Below are 15,050 nucleotides of genomic sequence, written 5' to 3'. Positions count from 1 at the left end.
CAGCTAGCCTACAAGCAGACCCTTCACACTTCAGCTCCAGGAAACAGATGGAGGAGGAATTGCTAAATCAGATTGTGCCAACCAGGCAGCACCCTCTGGCCCCACTAATCTGTTTGGCACACCCACCAGTAACTGGCAGGCAACAATTTGACACAGCCTGCCCAGGAGAGGTGACCTTTGCTTTCTAGCATGGGGATGCTGGTGTATTGAAGTAATCATTTAAGGGATTCTCACAAAACTATATCCAAGGGCTTTTAAACCCCTCTGAAATAAGAAGTGTAGAAACACAGTTTCAAATTTCAACCAGACACGTATTTTCAAAGGAGGAAAACCATATAATCAGATATGACTACTGCTAGTATTTTTGACAAATTGCAACCGGACTTCCATTTTGGCGATTAAGGTTTGGCATAAATTGTTGTGCTAAGGACTGCGTTTGAGATCCCAATCGTCATTCAGCAAATGTAATCCTCATTTGGTAAGTGGACAGTCTAATAAAATACAACTAAGACTAAGACCAAGAATTAAAAAAAAAACAGAGTAATCCCTGAATAGCAATTAATAAAATAATGCACACTCCCAATAGCTGGAATTTTGTTATTTCTGCTCCTAACGTGTGGCTGCACCATCACAAGTTCTCTTGCTGGCAGAGTAAAACGTGACATGTTTATGCCAGCCCAGCCACAAGAGAGAAACCCTGCATCATGCAGGACAGTAATGTGCATAAACTCCCCAATATGCATTTATTGCAGCTATTTCCCAGCAATGGTCTGCTGCAAAATACTATAGGCATCTCTATGCAAACACTTAGGACAAATCATCTCAGGCGATTTCAAATTAAAAGCTTGTAAAATATGTAACCTCTGCTAGATTTTGCAATTAATAGGGTATCTCTGCAATTAGCCTGGCTTACAGAAGGCTGCTACAATGTTGTCATTAAAAGATGTTTTGTGAAAGTGCTGCCGTTATTATGGCTCAGGAGACCAATCCCTCCTAGAGGGCAAACAGTGTAGTGGTAGAAAACAACAGCCATAAATCACGCTGTCAGGCAGCAGAGAGAACAGGAGTAAAAACACAGGCACATGAAGGCCGTTCACTGTAGACACAGCACAGCAGAGTCCTGCTCAGGATTCACTGAACCTGTAATTAATTAAAATTTCCTTCAAGCCAAATTTTTATTAAACAAAGATTTGTGCTGACACCGAAGGAAAACACAGAAAGGCAATTCATCACCTACCATTTCCCTAGTTTAGGTCAATGTAAGGTAAGGTTTGCCACAGGCCTTTTAAACAGTCTGCAGGAAAAAGATGCGCAGGCCTCAGAGGGGACATCGCCACCTTTTTTCAAAACTCAGTCCAATGTTTTGTAAACATACATAGAAGTTACACTCCAGGGATATGTCTACTCTAACATGGCTTTCATCTTTCTCTCTGCACAGAATCTCATCTCTGTGCACATTTCTCCTTAAACTGCAGGCTTCAGCTTTCATCTTTTTTTCCAAAAAGAAAAGGAAGGCTCCAAGACTGTGAGGGGTAGACAGCACATAGGTAAAAATAGAGTAAACAATGCTGAACTAGGCTGATCCCATAGAAGTTTGACCTTCTGTAATGAAGCACATAATTCTGTCTGAGGAAACCAATCAGGGGAATTGTCTGGCACCCCGATTCCTCTGTCTGTACCATAAACATAGAAGGAAGAGACACAAGGATATTCAGCATCAACTGCACGAACATTTACCTACATAACAAACGATTACAGCATTCAGTGGGGAAAATCCTACAGAAATTAACCCTTATACAGTGGTGCCTCGCTTAATGAGCGCACCATTTAACGATGAATCCGCATAGCGATGTCGCTTTTGCGATTGCAAAAGCGATCACATTGCGATGTTTACATAGGCAAAAACTCGCATTGCGATGATCGGTAAGCGTTTCGCTTACCAATCTTCGCACTGCAATTTTTTTTAAACAGCTGATCGGCTGTTCCAAAATGGCCGCCGGGTGCCCAAAATGGCAGCCGCAAGTGTTTTCGCGCCCTGCCCTCGCTTACCAAGGGCGCGAAAATGGCGCCGCTATGGAGGAACTTCACTGAACGGTGAGTTTGGGCCCCATAGGAACACATTAAACCAAGTTTAATGCGTTCCTATGGGTTTTTTTCGATCCGTTTAGCAATGTTTCTGCATAGCGACGATTAATCCAGAACGGATTAACGTCGCTATGTGGGGCACCACTGTATCAAACATGCCTCTATTTTAACTCAGTGTTACTAAGAAAAGGAGCAGTCTGATTTCACAGTACAATACAGACACTGTGCTAACATAATTTCCTAATTTCTATGCTTAATGAAGTTTGAGACAATGGATTTACATGCTTCAGGGACAGACATCAATGATAAAGGAACAAGAAAAAAGAATAGTATTTCCTAGTGATGCTCTCAGCCTATAGTTGGGCAACTTTTGAAACAAGAACGGTTCTTCATCTCTTTCTCTGGCCTCCAACAACCACAGTAGCTTCTTTCCCAAGTCTTTCTGTTTCTTCTCTTTACAGTTACCCAAATAAGACTTTATTCATGACCTCTTTCTCATATTCTACAAAATTTAGAATTAATAACATTCCCTAGAGCACCAAAAGCAATGTTACTAAACTCCAAGCTCTCTCCCTAGCTAGCCAAATGGCTCCTTTAAGGGAAGGGGAGGCTGAACATAATATAGTTTCAACCTCAAACTGGTGGAGAACATTATCTAAAAGCAGCATCAACTCTGCCATGAACATTCAGAAGCTGCTGCTGAATTATCAGGAATTATTATGAGGATGTCTAGCCTCTTTTTAATTCAGTTGAAGATGCTATTAGGGATTCTGGCCTGGCCCCAGAGGAATTGACATATGGTATACTAAAAGGTTTGGGGTTGATGCTATTCAAGATTTATTTGAAACCGCTAGATAATATTTTCAGTAGCGTTCAGGTAAGGTAGCCTTTAGAACAGATGTGAACCATTTCCAGCCCAAAATCCATATAATTATGAAAAAAGGGGAGCACATATCAGCAGTGTATGGGGTGAGTGTCCCAATTAGGCTATGGCTAACCTGATCTTACATGTGCATACACACAGCACTCACACACAAAGTTAAATACCTATCTCAACTGCTTCCTTAGCTGATCCATACAAACCAGCTAAAGGAGGAGAGATTGGAATCCAGCCGGAAAAGCTTTTATATCTAATCACCAGTTGATCAGGAAAAAATTTTTTTTTCAGTGGGGCAAGCTCTTTTACCTTGGGGTGGATAGAGATGTTGGACTGCAACTCTCAACATTGCTCAATGTTAACTAGGCTGGCTAGGGCTGATAGGAGTTATGCATTAACACCACCATTTTGCCCACATATGTGATCATCTAATGATAAATGATAAGGAATCAGGGTTTTTTAAGGACCATGTTTGGTAACAAAAGTTTCAAATAAACCTGAACTGTCCATGCAGTAAAATTCAGTAAAATGAAGAGAAAGTTTGGAAGTGTGGGTTTTAAAATGTTAGAATGCACTCATACCTTTTTCTTGGCATAAGATCCTGTTTCATGTAAAACTGCAACTCTAAATGGAGGCCACCATGTATGAAACTCTTTCACCCACTGATGCATCACAGTGGTCGGACATACAATCACTGTTGGACCCAGTCCTTGGAATCTAGAATAGATGGCAAGATGACAGTACCATGAAACGATACATACTGTATGAGCCATTAGAATAAGTAGTCACTTGCAAAAGGAAAGAAACCCTTATTTTTCCTCTTTAATCAACTCACAAATGAAGTCTATTGTAACCGTATTCTTTCAACTCAAGACTTAGTAGGGGCACATGTTAATCCATGCCTATTTGACAAGTGGTTAGCCTTTCACAGAGTAGTTGAGACATCTGTATTCTAAACCTCTGAAGGAACTGCAGACTCCTGTTGCTATCTAGCTTCCTTGCTTAGTTTGTTTGGCATTTGCTGTCTTCAGGATATTTTACTACAGTTCGTGAGACAGCTTGCACGTACATTGCCTTGACAGGACACAAAGGAGAAAGGCAGTATTTGTTTCATCCAATATTTGATTAAGTATAAACAGGTAATTCAAATGAGAGTGGCCATCTAGATGAAATCCTGCATCAAAGTAGCATGAGCACCCAATGCCTAGTATAGCCTAGTAGGATATAAATGTTACCATTATTTCTGAATTCTCCTCCCACTGTCCCATTCCTCCCTTCACTTTGCCCACATTATCCCTACATATCTCCCCCTCTCAGGCCCATTCTCTGTTGCAGTCTCCTTGCGTGTTTCCGTTCTATCATGGGTACCCCAAACTTATTCAAAGAACCCCCCCAACTCAACTTCCCCCCCAACTGTCAGCTGGGACTTGCTAACCTCTCCACTTAGTGGTTCTCACTGTTCCACAATCACCCTCATGTCATTAAAACCACCTGTTCTCCAATTTAAGACATAAGACATAAGACATAAGAAATTTATTTGTCATTGCGCTCACAAGTGGGTGCAACGAAATGAGGTGCTCTTCCCCAAGGTAAAACTGGAGAATATAACCTTCCAGAATATAACCATCTGCTTGACCACACTGTCCAGGCCGGGAGGCAATGCAAGCAAGTAGCTTTCCTTGCTGGAACTGTTCCTCAAGCAGACTACTGATCTTAGCATTCTTTTTCCGCTCATCGTACTTCTTCTGAATTTTCTTGGAACACTTTTTGTTTAAAATTTCTTCCTCCTCAGGAGTCAGCTTGGCACCCTTTTTGCGCCCAAGGGGCAAGGCATAGTGGGCTTCATACCACTGTCGGTATGGTGTGCTGTCAATGAGTACAATGCAGTTTTTCACCAGCGTCTTTGTGCGCACCAGCTCATTGTTAGATGCATTGTACACTACATCAATTATTCTGGTTTTACGGGTACAGCACTCAGACCCCCAAGAGAAGTTTCCAACATCCAGACGCAGAGCACGGTATTTTTTGTTCCCACCACGTTAATTAATTTTAAAAAAGCTATTCTTTAAGATTTCGTTTATGTTACCAGATGCTCACAATAATGCATTTCATGTTGCTAAGGCTGTAAAAGAGTGACAGTGTGGTATAGTAAACAGAATGACAGACTAGAACTCAGGATATCTTGGTTCAAATCCCTGCTTGGCTATGGAAACTACCCATGGAGTGGCAATGGAAAACTGACCCTTTAACATTTTCCATACAAAGAATATCCTCCTTGCTGTGTCTCTATTAGTCAGAAGAGACTTGACAGCACATAACAACCAAGCAATAAATTCAGTTTAGTTTTGACAATGAAACAAACACTGCATATATCTCATTCCCCCTTTCCCTCCCTCCAATTTCCATTCCCTGCCTCTTCCAACCTGAAGAAATTCCACCCCATTCACTCTGTTTCTAAATTTCCAATAATTGACATCTCAATTCCAGGGCACCTATTTGAAGAATATCAAGACACTTTTCCTGGCTGTTCTCATTGCTGGGCTGATTGCTACATATACATTGCTATTTGGACTGTCATTACAAAAGTAAAATAAATCCTTATCGTGCTAACCTGAAAATAGATTTTGCTGAAATTTTTCCTTGCTTACTCCTGAATGCCACCTTCATCATCAACAAAGCCTTATGATTTCCTATAAAGTAGTCAGTAGGTATCTCGCCATAGCAAGTATTTTAACGTAAAATGTAATAAAATGACTTAAAGGTATTACATCTAATTGAAAATTCCATATTGTGTAAACTATCAATATTAACATAATTGAGTTTGTAAGCAATCCGTTTGTGCTATCTAACCTTAGACACCGTATCGACCCAAAATATCTGGTGAGGCTCATCTGCAAAATGAAGCATCAATGCCTGGAATTCATTAAGAGTGTTACATGTTTAATTTTTCCTGCCCTCCAGCTCCATTGTCTCGTAAAATTTTTCCTTTGATGTCCCCACTAAAAGAATTAAAGGAATATTGTAATTGAAATGTTGTTAATAATTCACAGGGCCCTCCTCCACAGCAATACATCCAATGAAATATTAATTGAGCTCCACAGACTGACAGTCTGCAGAAAAGCACTTGCCTGTAATTTGAACCACGAGTCCTGATCTTGCTGTAGCTCAGACCTGCCAAGAAGGCAATTATCTGAATGGTCTTGCCCAATCCCATCTCATCTCCCAGAATTCCTCCCACCTGCTGGCAGTGCAATTCCCAGAGCCACCTCACACCTGTCTGCTGGTACCTACAAATAAGAAAGCAAAAGAAGAAGGCAAACAGAGATCACAACAGAAATAACTCATGAATTAGTCATTCATAAGGTTTGAAAGCTAGTTACCGTAACATGCTGCATGTGTTTTACATGAGGGCGATATTTACCCTGTCATGCATTTTTTATGCCTTTGGACATTAGATGTGATAAATGCATTCATGAAGCACTGTTAAAAGAACTTCTAATTAAAGCAAACCATGATAATTAGAGGGTGTCTTTTAGAAAAAATATAGATAGCAAAGCGGTAACCCCCACCCCCGGGGGCATTTCTTCAAACCAAAACTACAATGGTTTTAGCAGCTGAACATATTGGACAATTGTTACAATATAATGGAACATGACAGGGTAGGGGCATCAAAACTAAGAGGGCAGTGTTGAAAAGAACAAGTAGTAAATGTTCCTTCCAATGAGAGGATTTTTTAAAAAAAATTAATGGCATTATCAATGGCAAGATGGTGTCACATGTGACTTAACAAGAATAAGGTAGAAAACACAATATAATTTCTATACCCCCTGGAGTGTGAGACAAGGGCTATCTACTAGGTACAGTTGACTATGGCTTACATCAATGATTTATCTTGTCCCATCAGTATTAACATAAATACTACTCAGGCAAGATCTGTGTAAAGACAAGTTAAAGGCGGGAGTGGCAAGGGAATGACTGCATTTAGTATAAATTAGAAGTGAAGCAGAAAAGAAGGAATGTGAAAGCAGATTAAGAGTACGGAAACTAGTACAGTAGTGCCTCGCATAGCGATCACTCCGTTTTACGGCGAAATCGCTTAGCGATGCATTTTTTGCCATTGCTTTGCGATGGTCCCTATGGGGTATTATAGCTTTGCGATGATCGCAGGGAAGCGATCATCGCAAAGCCCCCATTTTTGGCCAGCTGATCAGCGGTTTCAAAATGGCTGCCGGGTAAACAAAATGGCCGCCCACTGTTTTCAGGCACGGATTCCTCGCTTAAGAGGCACCGAAAATGGCGGCGCTATGGAGGATCTTCGCTCAACGGTGAGTTTTAAGCCCATAGGAACGCATTAATCACATTTTAATGCGTTTCTATGGCCTTTTTTATTTCGCTTAGCGATGTTCTTGTTTGGCAGCAATTTTTTTTGGAACGAATTAACATCGCTAAGCGAGGCACCACTATAGCAATAAGCTACCCGACACCAAGTTTAAGTTGCAAAATGGATTTTAGGATCAGGCATATAATAATAATGAAAAAGAAGAAGCCATGATGCAATGAAAAAGAGGTGTGTGTGTGTGTGTGTGTGTGCGCGCACACACACGCGCATGCACACATGTGTACATGTACCTGAATCTCTAAGGCCCTCTGCAATACCAAATGAAGTCCACTGAGACTATGCACTCAACTTAAATGGGCACAACAAACTTACCCCTAGGATTCTGTCAGTTGACCTGCTTTTATAAAAGGTGGTCTAAAATTAAGAAAAGCTAAAATGAATCACCTGCCTATCATCTCTCATTTAAGAGAGAATGAATCCTCATAATATCCCATCAAATACTTCTGAAAATCACGTGGAGAATTTTAGAATACTGGAGTTGGAAGGGGTCTCTCTGGCTATCAAGTCCAACCCCCTGCTCAGTTAGGGCCTATTTTAAATGTGACTAGATCAGTATTCTTATTCCACACATTCTTACTATGAAATGAACAGAACTTTTGACAACAAGAGAAAGCAAAACAGTCCCCCTTTCCTTCACTAAATCCATTTCCAAATTTATTTGTGTAATTGCAAGAACAGGCAGAAAATGATCTACGAGGCCCTTCTTTCAGTTCAGCCATAATGAAAATTCTAAAGCCTGGACAACAATACAGGCTTCAGAGAACACAAATATAAACTCATTTGGGAATTGATTTGTCTTCCTCAGGATCCAACTTTGTCCTGGAAATGTGGTCTGAAGTAGGGAGGATGGAGAAAATAAGTTATTCTCCTCGAATGGAGAGCATATAAACATTTCCAATGCATAACAAAAATAAATAAATATATAAATATATAAAGCATGCATTAATAAAAATAACTCACAATGAATTTTTATACCAAGGAAACCTATTTGCAAAACTGTTTATACTAGGGAAAACTACATAAAAATATATTGGAACTACCTACAAACGTTTATGGAGACTTCAAACAAATCTGCAAACTGATGAAGGAATCACGAGAAAGGAAGGAAGAACCTGAACAAAACTATAATTAATATCCAGCCATTCCTAATCAGATCAGTTTTAAAGCTACTTTTCTCTACTGGGGAGAAGGAGCAAGTCAGACAAATCATTCACTTCAATTGATCTTTTTTAACCACTCAGGAAGTTTTGCCAGCTGACTCACACTTGCTTGGGGATACCCTTCATTAGGGAAGGTAATCTTGCCAAGACTCATTTTTAGTTGCCTGTCTTAGCTGAATTCCCTTTGGATTACCCCGATCATAGATCCATTTTTAGAATAATGGTCTCAGCAGCATAACATATTGTAAGTCCACATAGTAACTGATAGGAAATATGTTAACCTAGCTGGGAGTTTGATGGCTCCATTAAACACTGCTCAAAGGGCCATGCTCAACCAAGTGTTGAAATAAAGTGCCTGACAATGAACTCTGAATACCTTGTAGTGACTGGATGGAAAGATGGACAGGTTGAATAGGGTGAAAGGAGGCTCCTGTTTTATGCAGATAATGCCCTGTGGGCTGATCTCCTGGTAGCATTGGGCTGCGGGGGAGAGAAAACTCTCTCTCAGAGACAAAGTTTTTTACTCCAGTGTAGAATGGTAAAGCAAAATGAGAGGAGGGGAGAGAGAGAGACTTCTATCTATCTAAGGAGGAGAACACTATTTTTGTTAACAGTCAATTGTTGCAAGTACTTTAGCTCACATACTTGAAAAGCTTCTTGAAGAGAAAGCCTGGAACTTTGTAACCTTCGGGAAATTCAGTATCACTTTCCTCAGACTCTTCCCCTGCCATTCGTCTTGCCTCCTTGTCTTTCAGTTGTTGTTTGCGCCACTTCCTGAAATTAAGAGCAAGGATTACCGCATAAGAAACATCATAGAGGAACAAGATAGCTAGCATAGGAGGAAAAAGGAAATCTGCAAAACAGACATTACGATGCAAAAAACCTCATTGTTTTGGATTCAGCACAGGAAACCTGGTCTCAGATATTATCCTAATCTTATACTCTTGAGGAGTCTCATGGGCGGCAAGCTATCTGGCTGAGTTCCCTCTTGCAAAATGAACATAACAGAGCTGCTATGAAGGTAAGTGAGAAACACTGGGAAATACAGCATATTTCCACTTTCTAAGGGAACAGCCTATAATTTTTATTTTCCGTTAGAACAAAATGAAACGTGTTCTTCCTGAGAGGATCAATCCACCCTAGTTTAAGAATTAACCGGCGCAAAGAGCTTTTCGCATCTATAATTTAGGTCAGGCCTAAACAAAGCCTGGTTGGCGCTGTCCTTAAAAGGACTTTTGCAGCCCTAAGACTGAGCAGTGAAAAAACTACAGGTAATATTTTTGGACAAAACTTAGTATTTTTTCCTGCTCCCAGAGAAGAGCAAAGGTCAAGTACTAATAGAGCTATCTTAATGAAGTAACTGATTAAAGCTGAAAGGATGACTAGAGACCAATGTGCAAAGAGGTGAAAGGAAAGTCTGATGCTGCACAAAACATACTGCTGGGACATGCAATGCAGGCTGTATGAATTAAGGTAAACTGGATATTATAATGAGATAAATAGAATGTTTAAGCATTATAATATGTGGTGTGAGTAACCTAACTGGACAGGAATGAGACATTTTCAGACAAACAACGACAAAGTGTTTTATTTTGGAAATGACAAACTCAGAAGAAAGAGTAGCTCTAACACTGAGGCAAGATGCAGCACAAGCAGTTAAGGGCTATAATGTAAGGTCTGACTGAATAATATCAATCAGAGTTCTTGGAAAAATTCTCTGCAGAACCATCATTCAACCTTATGCTCCAACTGTAGATGCTGAAGAAGAAATTGAAAGCTTTCATGCAAGCATCCAGAAGGAAATTTATCACACACCAAAGCATGACAATGCTAATGATGACAGGTGACTAGAATGGAAAAGTTGGAAACCAAGGAGAACCAAATGCTGTTGGAGAATTTAGCTCAGGGTCAGAAACAAAGCAGAACTCCTAGAATTTTGTGAAGCAGGATATTCCACTACAAACATCTACACCCAGCAAAAACAGCAACAATTTCACTGCACTTTCATGATAACCCAAATTAGATGGCAGATGGACAGATGAGTAAGTCAGGGGGAGGCATTAATTTAACTCTGCATCACAATTGATAAAGAGTTTTCTTGAGAGACATTGCAATGAACAAGCTAAGCCATTCCTTACAAAATATTATCAGGTTGCTGTCTCCATATCAGAAACAAGAAATCATCTGCAGCAGCCAGCTATGGGAGAGTTCAAAGTGAGCAGAGAAGTTTGACTTCAGATAGATCTACATCCATCCATTCTGCGCATTCAATGCCATCTTTAGTCCATCAGATTTTTTAAAAAGATTCAAAAACTTACAGCACTGGTTTACTGGAGGCCAAAACAAGAAGAATGTATATATCTCAAGTTGCAATCGTCAAACTAAAAAGCTTAAAATAAGATTCTAAACCAGAATGAACAGCAGCTCCCTTTATGATATACCGGTAGAAGTTTCAGTCTGTGTGCTCTAATAGACAGGCTCAGATGTTGTCGCATATTTTAGTCTCTAACCAAAGAAATATGGGCATTAGAAGATATGGAAAGTTTGCTCTAATACACACAACTTAGCTTTGAACCATGTCTTCCAAGAAAGAGGAGGTGCATCTCCTTTAGTGATTAAAGCTAATTTACCAAGAAGTTAACGAGTTGCAAGTTTGTGTAAGAAAAGACTGAATCTCTAAAGGTAAGAACTGCCTCCAACGGATAAAATAAGTTATTTTCTCTCTGGAAAAGGGAGGAAAGAGGGTGCCCTCTGGTGCATGATGGATGCATTGGTTCTTTTCAGTAGATGAACAGATCCATACTGTTGAGCACTTGGGTGGGTAGACCTGGATCTACCATTAGATCCCTGGGTGACTTGCAGCAGATTAGCTAGGATGTCTGGTTATCAATGAACAACAGCAGCAGCCAGAAGGACTCTCTTCTTCCATCCCAAAGTATGAGATTTTTGTGTGAAAAAAAATTAACTTACATTTTTTAACTTTCTATACACATCTTTAGCACCTATTTCTCTGGTGAAACTTGGAGATTCTGGTCAAAATGAAACAAAACAGATCCAGCAACCCTGAAATGGCCCATCCCTTATCCAGAGAGAACTACAGTAGTCTTCAACTGGTGGTAGAGATTTCAGTCTACCTCATCACCAATTTGTGACCACTGCTATAGGGACAGTTGAGGTCTAAAATGCTCTTAGTTGTTCTGAAGGCACTTCTGAAAAACCAAGTCTCCAAACCACAGCAGATGTTTTAGCCTATGTCAGAGACAGACCACCTGGAAATCATACATGAGTTTCAATCAGCTTCTTTGACAGATTTAATAAGTATGTTAATTTCAAAGTATGGAACTACATTCTGTACAATCTACTTGGGGGGGGGGGCGGAAACAGTTCATCTTGTTAGCTTTTCATGCAGTCATGTAGTTGAAAGCCAGTGCAATGTAATAGACAGAGCACTAGATTCTGACTAAATGAATGTGGGATGACCCAAGACTAATCATTTGACAGCTATTTCACAGAACTGTTGAAAAGAAAAAGAGGCAGCTGAGGTGCTACCCTGAACACTTTGAGGCAATGTCATGTTAAAAATGGAGAAAAAAGTATAACGAAGTGTTGCCAGCCTACATTCCAGTCTCCACACCTCCTACATAAAGTCATATACTGTAGTACTTTATGTCAATGAGCATGTTCCACTCTTATTGAGAATTTCTGGCTCTTTTGTTCTTACTCCTAAAGACTTTTTAGTACTTTTCCAACCTCTGAATTCCCAAAAATGTGCAAATGCCCTCCTTCAATTACATAATGACCATCACTCCAAGAATCTAAATGTATGTTGTTGTTGCTATATGCCACCAAGTTGCCCGCGACTTATGGTTACCCCATGAGTAAGTGATTTTAAAAAATTATATAATTCTTGTTTTGGAAGAATTGTATAAGGCTGACTCGAATACCGTTTCCTTCAAAATCACAATTTTACAAAAAGCATGTGATAGGTATGCTTGTAACACTAGAATCTCCTAAAGTCAGTGCACTGGGGGACTTTTCTGTCATTACATCAGGAGAAGATGAAAAAAAGAAGGCTCAGATAAACAGAGCTCTTTTCCATGTCTTTAGACACTGCTGAAGAGGGGACACATTGCTAAACCACTTTCTAGTACTGGTACAGAGTCAATGGTACAATGGAACATAGAAGATATCATACAGAATGTACTGAGGCCAATTCGGAAGATAAAAAGTAATGCTATAACTGGTAATGTTGTTTTCATATTGCAAAATCTAGTGTAATTTACTGCAGATATGATGGAGACAGTTACTTTATTTAACAGTGTGTCTGGTTATGAGATTACTCAACAAAATGAGAGCTATAACCTATTCCATGAGTAACACGAGATAGTTCTTGAGGCTTTATAGCAAGGCTGAACAAAGTGTAACCTCCAGATGTTTCTAAGCTGCAACTCTGAATATTCCTTTTTACTACGCTTCTTAGGACTGACAGTAAAGTGGATAAAGTAATCATTGTTACGACAAGTGGCAACTGCTAAATGAAAATGTATCAGTAAAAAAAGTGAAATATCTAGGAGTTATTACCACAAAAAACAACAACAAGTAATTTGATGAAAGAAAATTATCTTACAGCACAGAAGGAAATTCAGAGAGACTTGGAAGAATGGAATAAGCTACAAACCTCAATGATGGGAAGAATCTCGATAATAAAGATGATGATATTACCCAAACTGTTATTTTTAATTCAAAATTTACCAATCTTATTAAATTATAAATACTTCAAGGACCTGGACAGCCTGATTTTGAAATTTGTATGGAAGGCCAAGAAACCAAGAATAAAACTCAGAATATTGCAAGACTTAAAAGAAAGAGGTGGTTCAGGATTACTGAATTGGCTATTATATTATAAGGCACGTGCCATGGTGTGGATTAAAGAATGGTTAAAGTTAGGAAATCAAAGGTTATTGAAATTGGATGGTCATGATTTAAAAATGGGTTGGCATGCATATGTGTGGTATGGGAAGTGCAAAGAACAACTTCAGAGAACATTTTCCACGGAAGGTGCTCTGTTTAGTATGGCAAAAAATTCAAATCGAAACCTACAAGAAAATTCCAATATGGGTAGCACCAATAGAACCATTTACACTGAAAGTATTGAATCAGAAGGGAGCGTAATTCACGTATAAAGACTTATTAACTAAAGACCAGAATATGAAAGATAAACAAGATCGAGAGAAACTGGGCCTTGCTACAGATTAGTGGTCAATGATGAAATTAGAATCAAGATACAAAAAGGATAAAACTAGGGACTTTTTTGAGGGGAAAATCCAAGTGGATAAATTATGGATTTATACTAATGAGAAAATAATTTTAAAAATGTATACATACTTATTAGAATACAATTTAGAGGATGAGAAAGTGAAGGAGGCAATGGTAAAATGGGCACAAAACTTTGGGTACAATATTGATATGGATGAATGGACAAAAATGTAGAAAGAGAATCATAAAATGATTAAGCCAGTGAAGCTTAGAGAAAATATCCTTAAATTGTTTCATAGGTGGCATGTTACTCCTGTAAGATTGGCAAAAATGTCAGAAGGGATTAGTAATGTTTGCTGGAAATGTAAAAAAATCCAGGGACTTACAGTGGTGCCCCGCATAGCGACGTTAATCCGTTCCAGGATTAACGTCGCTATGCAGGGGGGAACCCATAGGAACACAGTAAACTCTGTTTAATGTGTTCCTATTGGGGAAAAACTCACCGCTATGCGGGGAATCCTCCATCCAGCCACCATTTTCACCGCCCGGTAAGTGAGGGCAGGGCACAAAAACTCTGCAGGCAGCCATTTTGTTGACCCGGTGGCCATTTTGGAACCGCCGATCAGCTGTTTGTAAGACATCGCAATGCGATGTTTTCCCTATCTAAAACATTGCAATGCGATCGCATTAGCGATTGCAAAAAATGCGTTGCTATGTGGATTCATCATTAAATGGTGCGCTCGTTAAGCGAGGCACCACTGTATTATCATATGTGGTGGTCATGCGAAGAAGCCAAAAAATTCTGGACACAGGTTTGGGAAGTGGCAAAAGGGACTGTTCAAAAAAAAAAATACGTTTTAAACCTGAAATGTTATTATTGAATATAATGCCAGAAATAATTGATAAGAAAATAAAATATAGTTTACTGTTTATATTCACAGCAGCTAGGTTACTCTGGGCCCAAAAACGGAAGAACACAGAGACACCAATGTTGGATGAGTTATTAAAGAAGCTATTGGATACTGCAGAACTAGATATGCTTTCAGAGGCACTACGGGATCAACCAAGAGACTTTGTAAAGCAAAGCTGGAAGTTGATATATAATTGAGCCTAGAAAAAGACAGGAACTTAGGGGGAAAATCAATTTAGAGCGAACCAGTGCTCACTGGAGTCCTTTGAAGACACTCCGATGACCAGATGACGGTAAAATCTCTGATCCATAGGGGAAGGATAGATGTTTAGTTTGTAATGTTTTTGTTAATTATTTGTTAGT

General features: G+C 39.4%; 1 protein-coding gene across 1 annotated transcript in view; it reads right to left on the bottom strand.

The window, feature by feature from the left end:
- Window positions 1-15,050, bottom strand: part of ERCC6 (ERCC excision repair 6, chromatin remodeling factor) — a 63,109-nt gene that overhangs the window by 33,646 nt on the left and 14,413 nt on the right. Inside the window, exons 6-8 of the mRNA XM_020808773.3 lie at window positions 9,167-9,295; window positions 6,091-6,249; window positions 3,544-3,679 (exon numbers count right to left, since the gene is read on the bottom strand). Coding sequence (XP_020664432.3) covers window positions 3,544-3,679; window positions 6,091-6,249; window positions 9,167-9,295 — 424 coding nt within the window. The remainder of the gene's footprint in view (window positions 1-3,543; window positions 3,680-6,090; window positions 6,250-9,166; window positions 9,296-15,050) is intronic.

Source organism: Pogona vitticeps, chromosome 3 (assembly GCF_051106095.1).
Source record: "Pogona vitticeps strain Pit_001003342236 chromosome 3, PviZW2.1, whole genome shotgun sequence".
Lineage (NCBI taxonomy): Eukaryota > Metazoa > Chordata > Lepidosauria > Squamata > Agamidae > Pogona > Pogona vitticeps.
The sequence above is the reverse complement of the archived record's forward strand: the minus strand, read 5'-3'. Positions and strand labels throughout refer to the sequence as shown.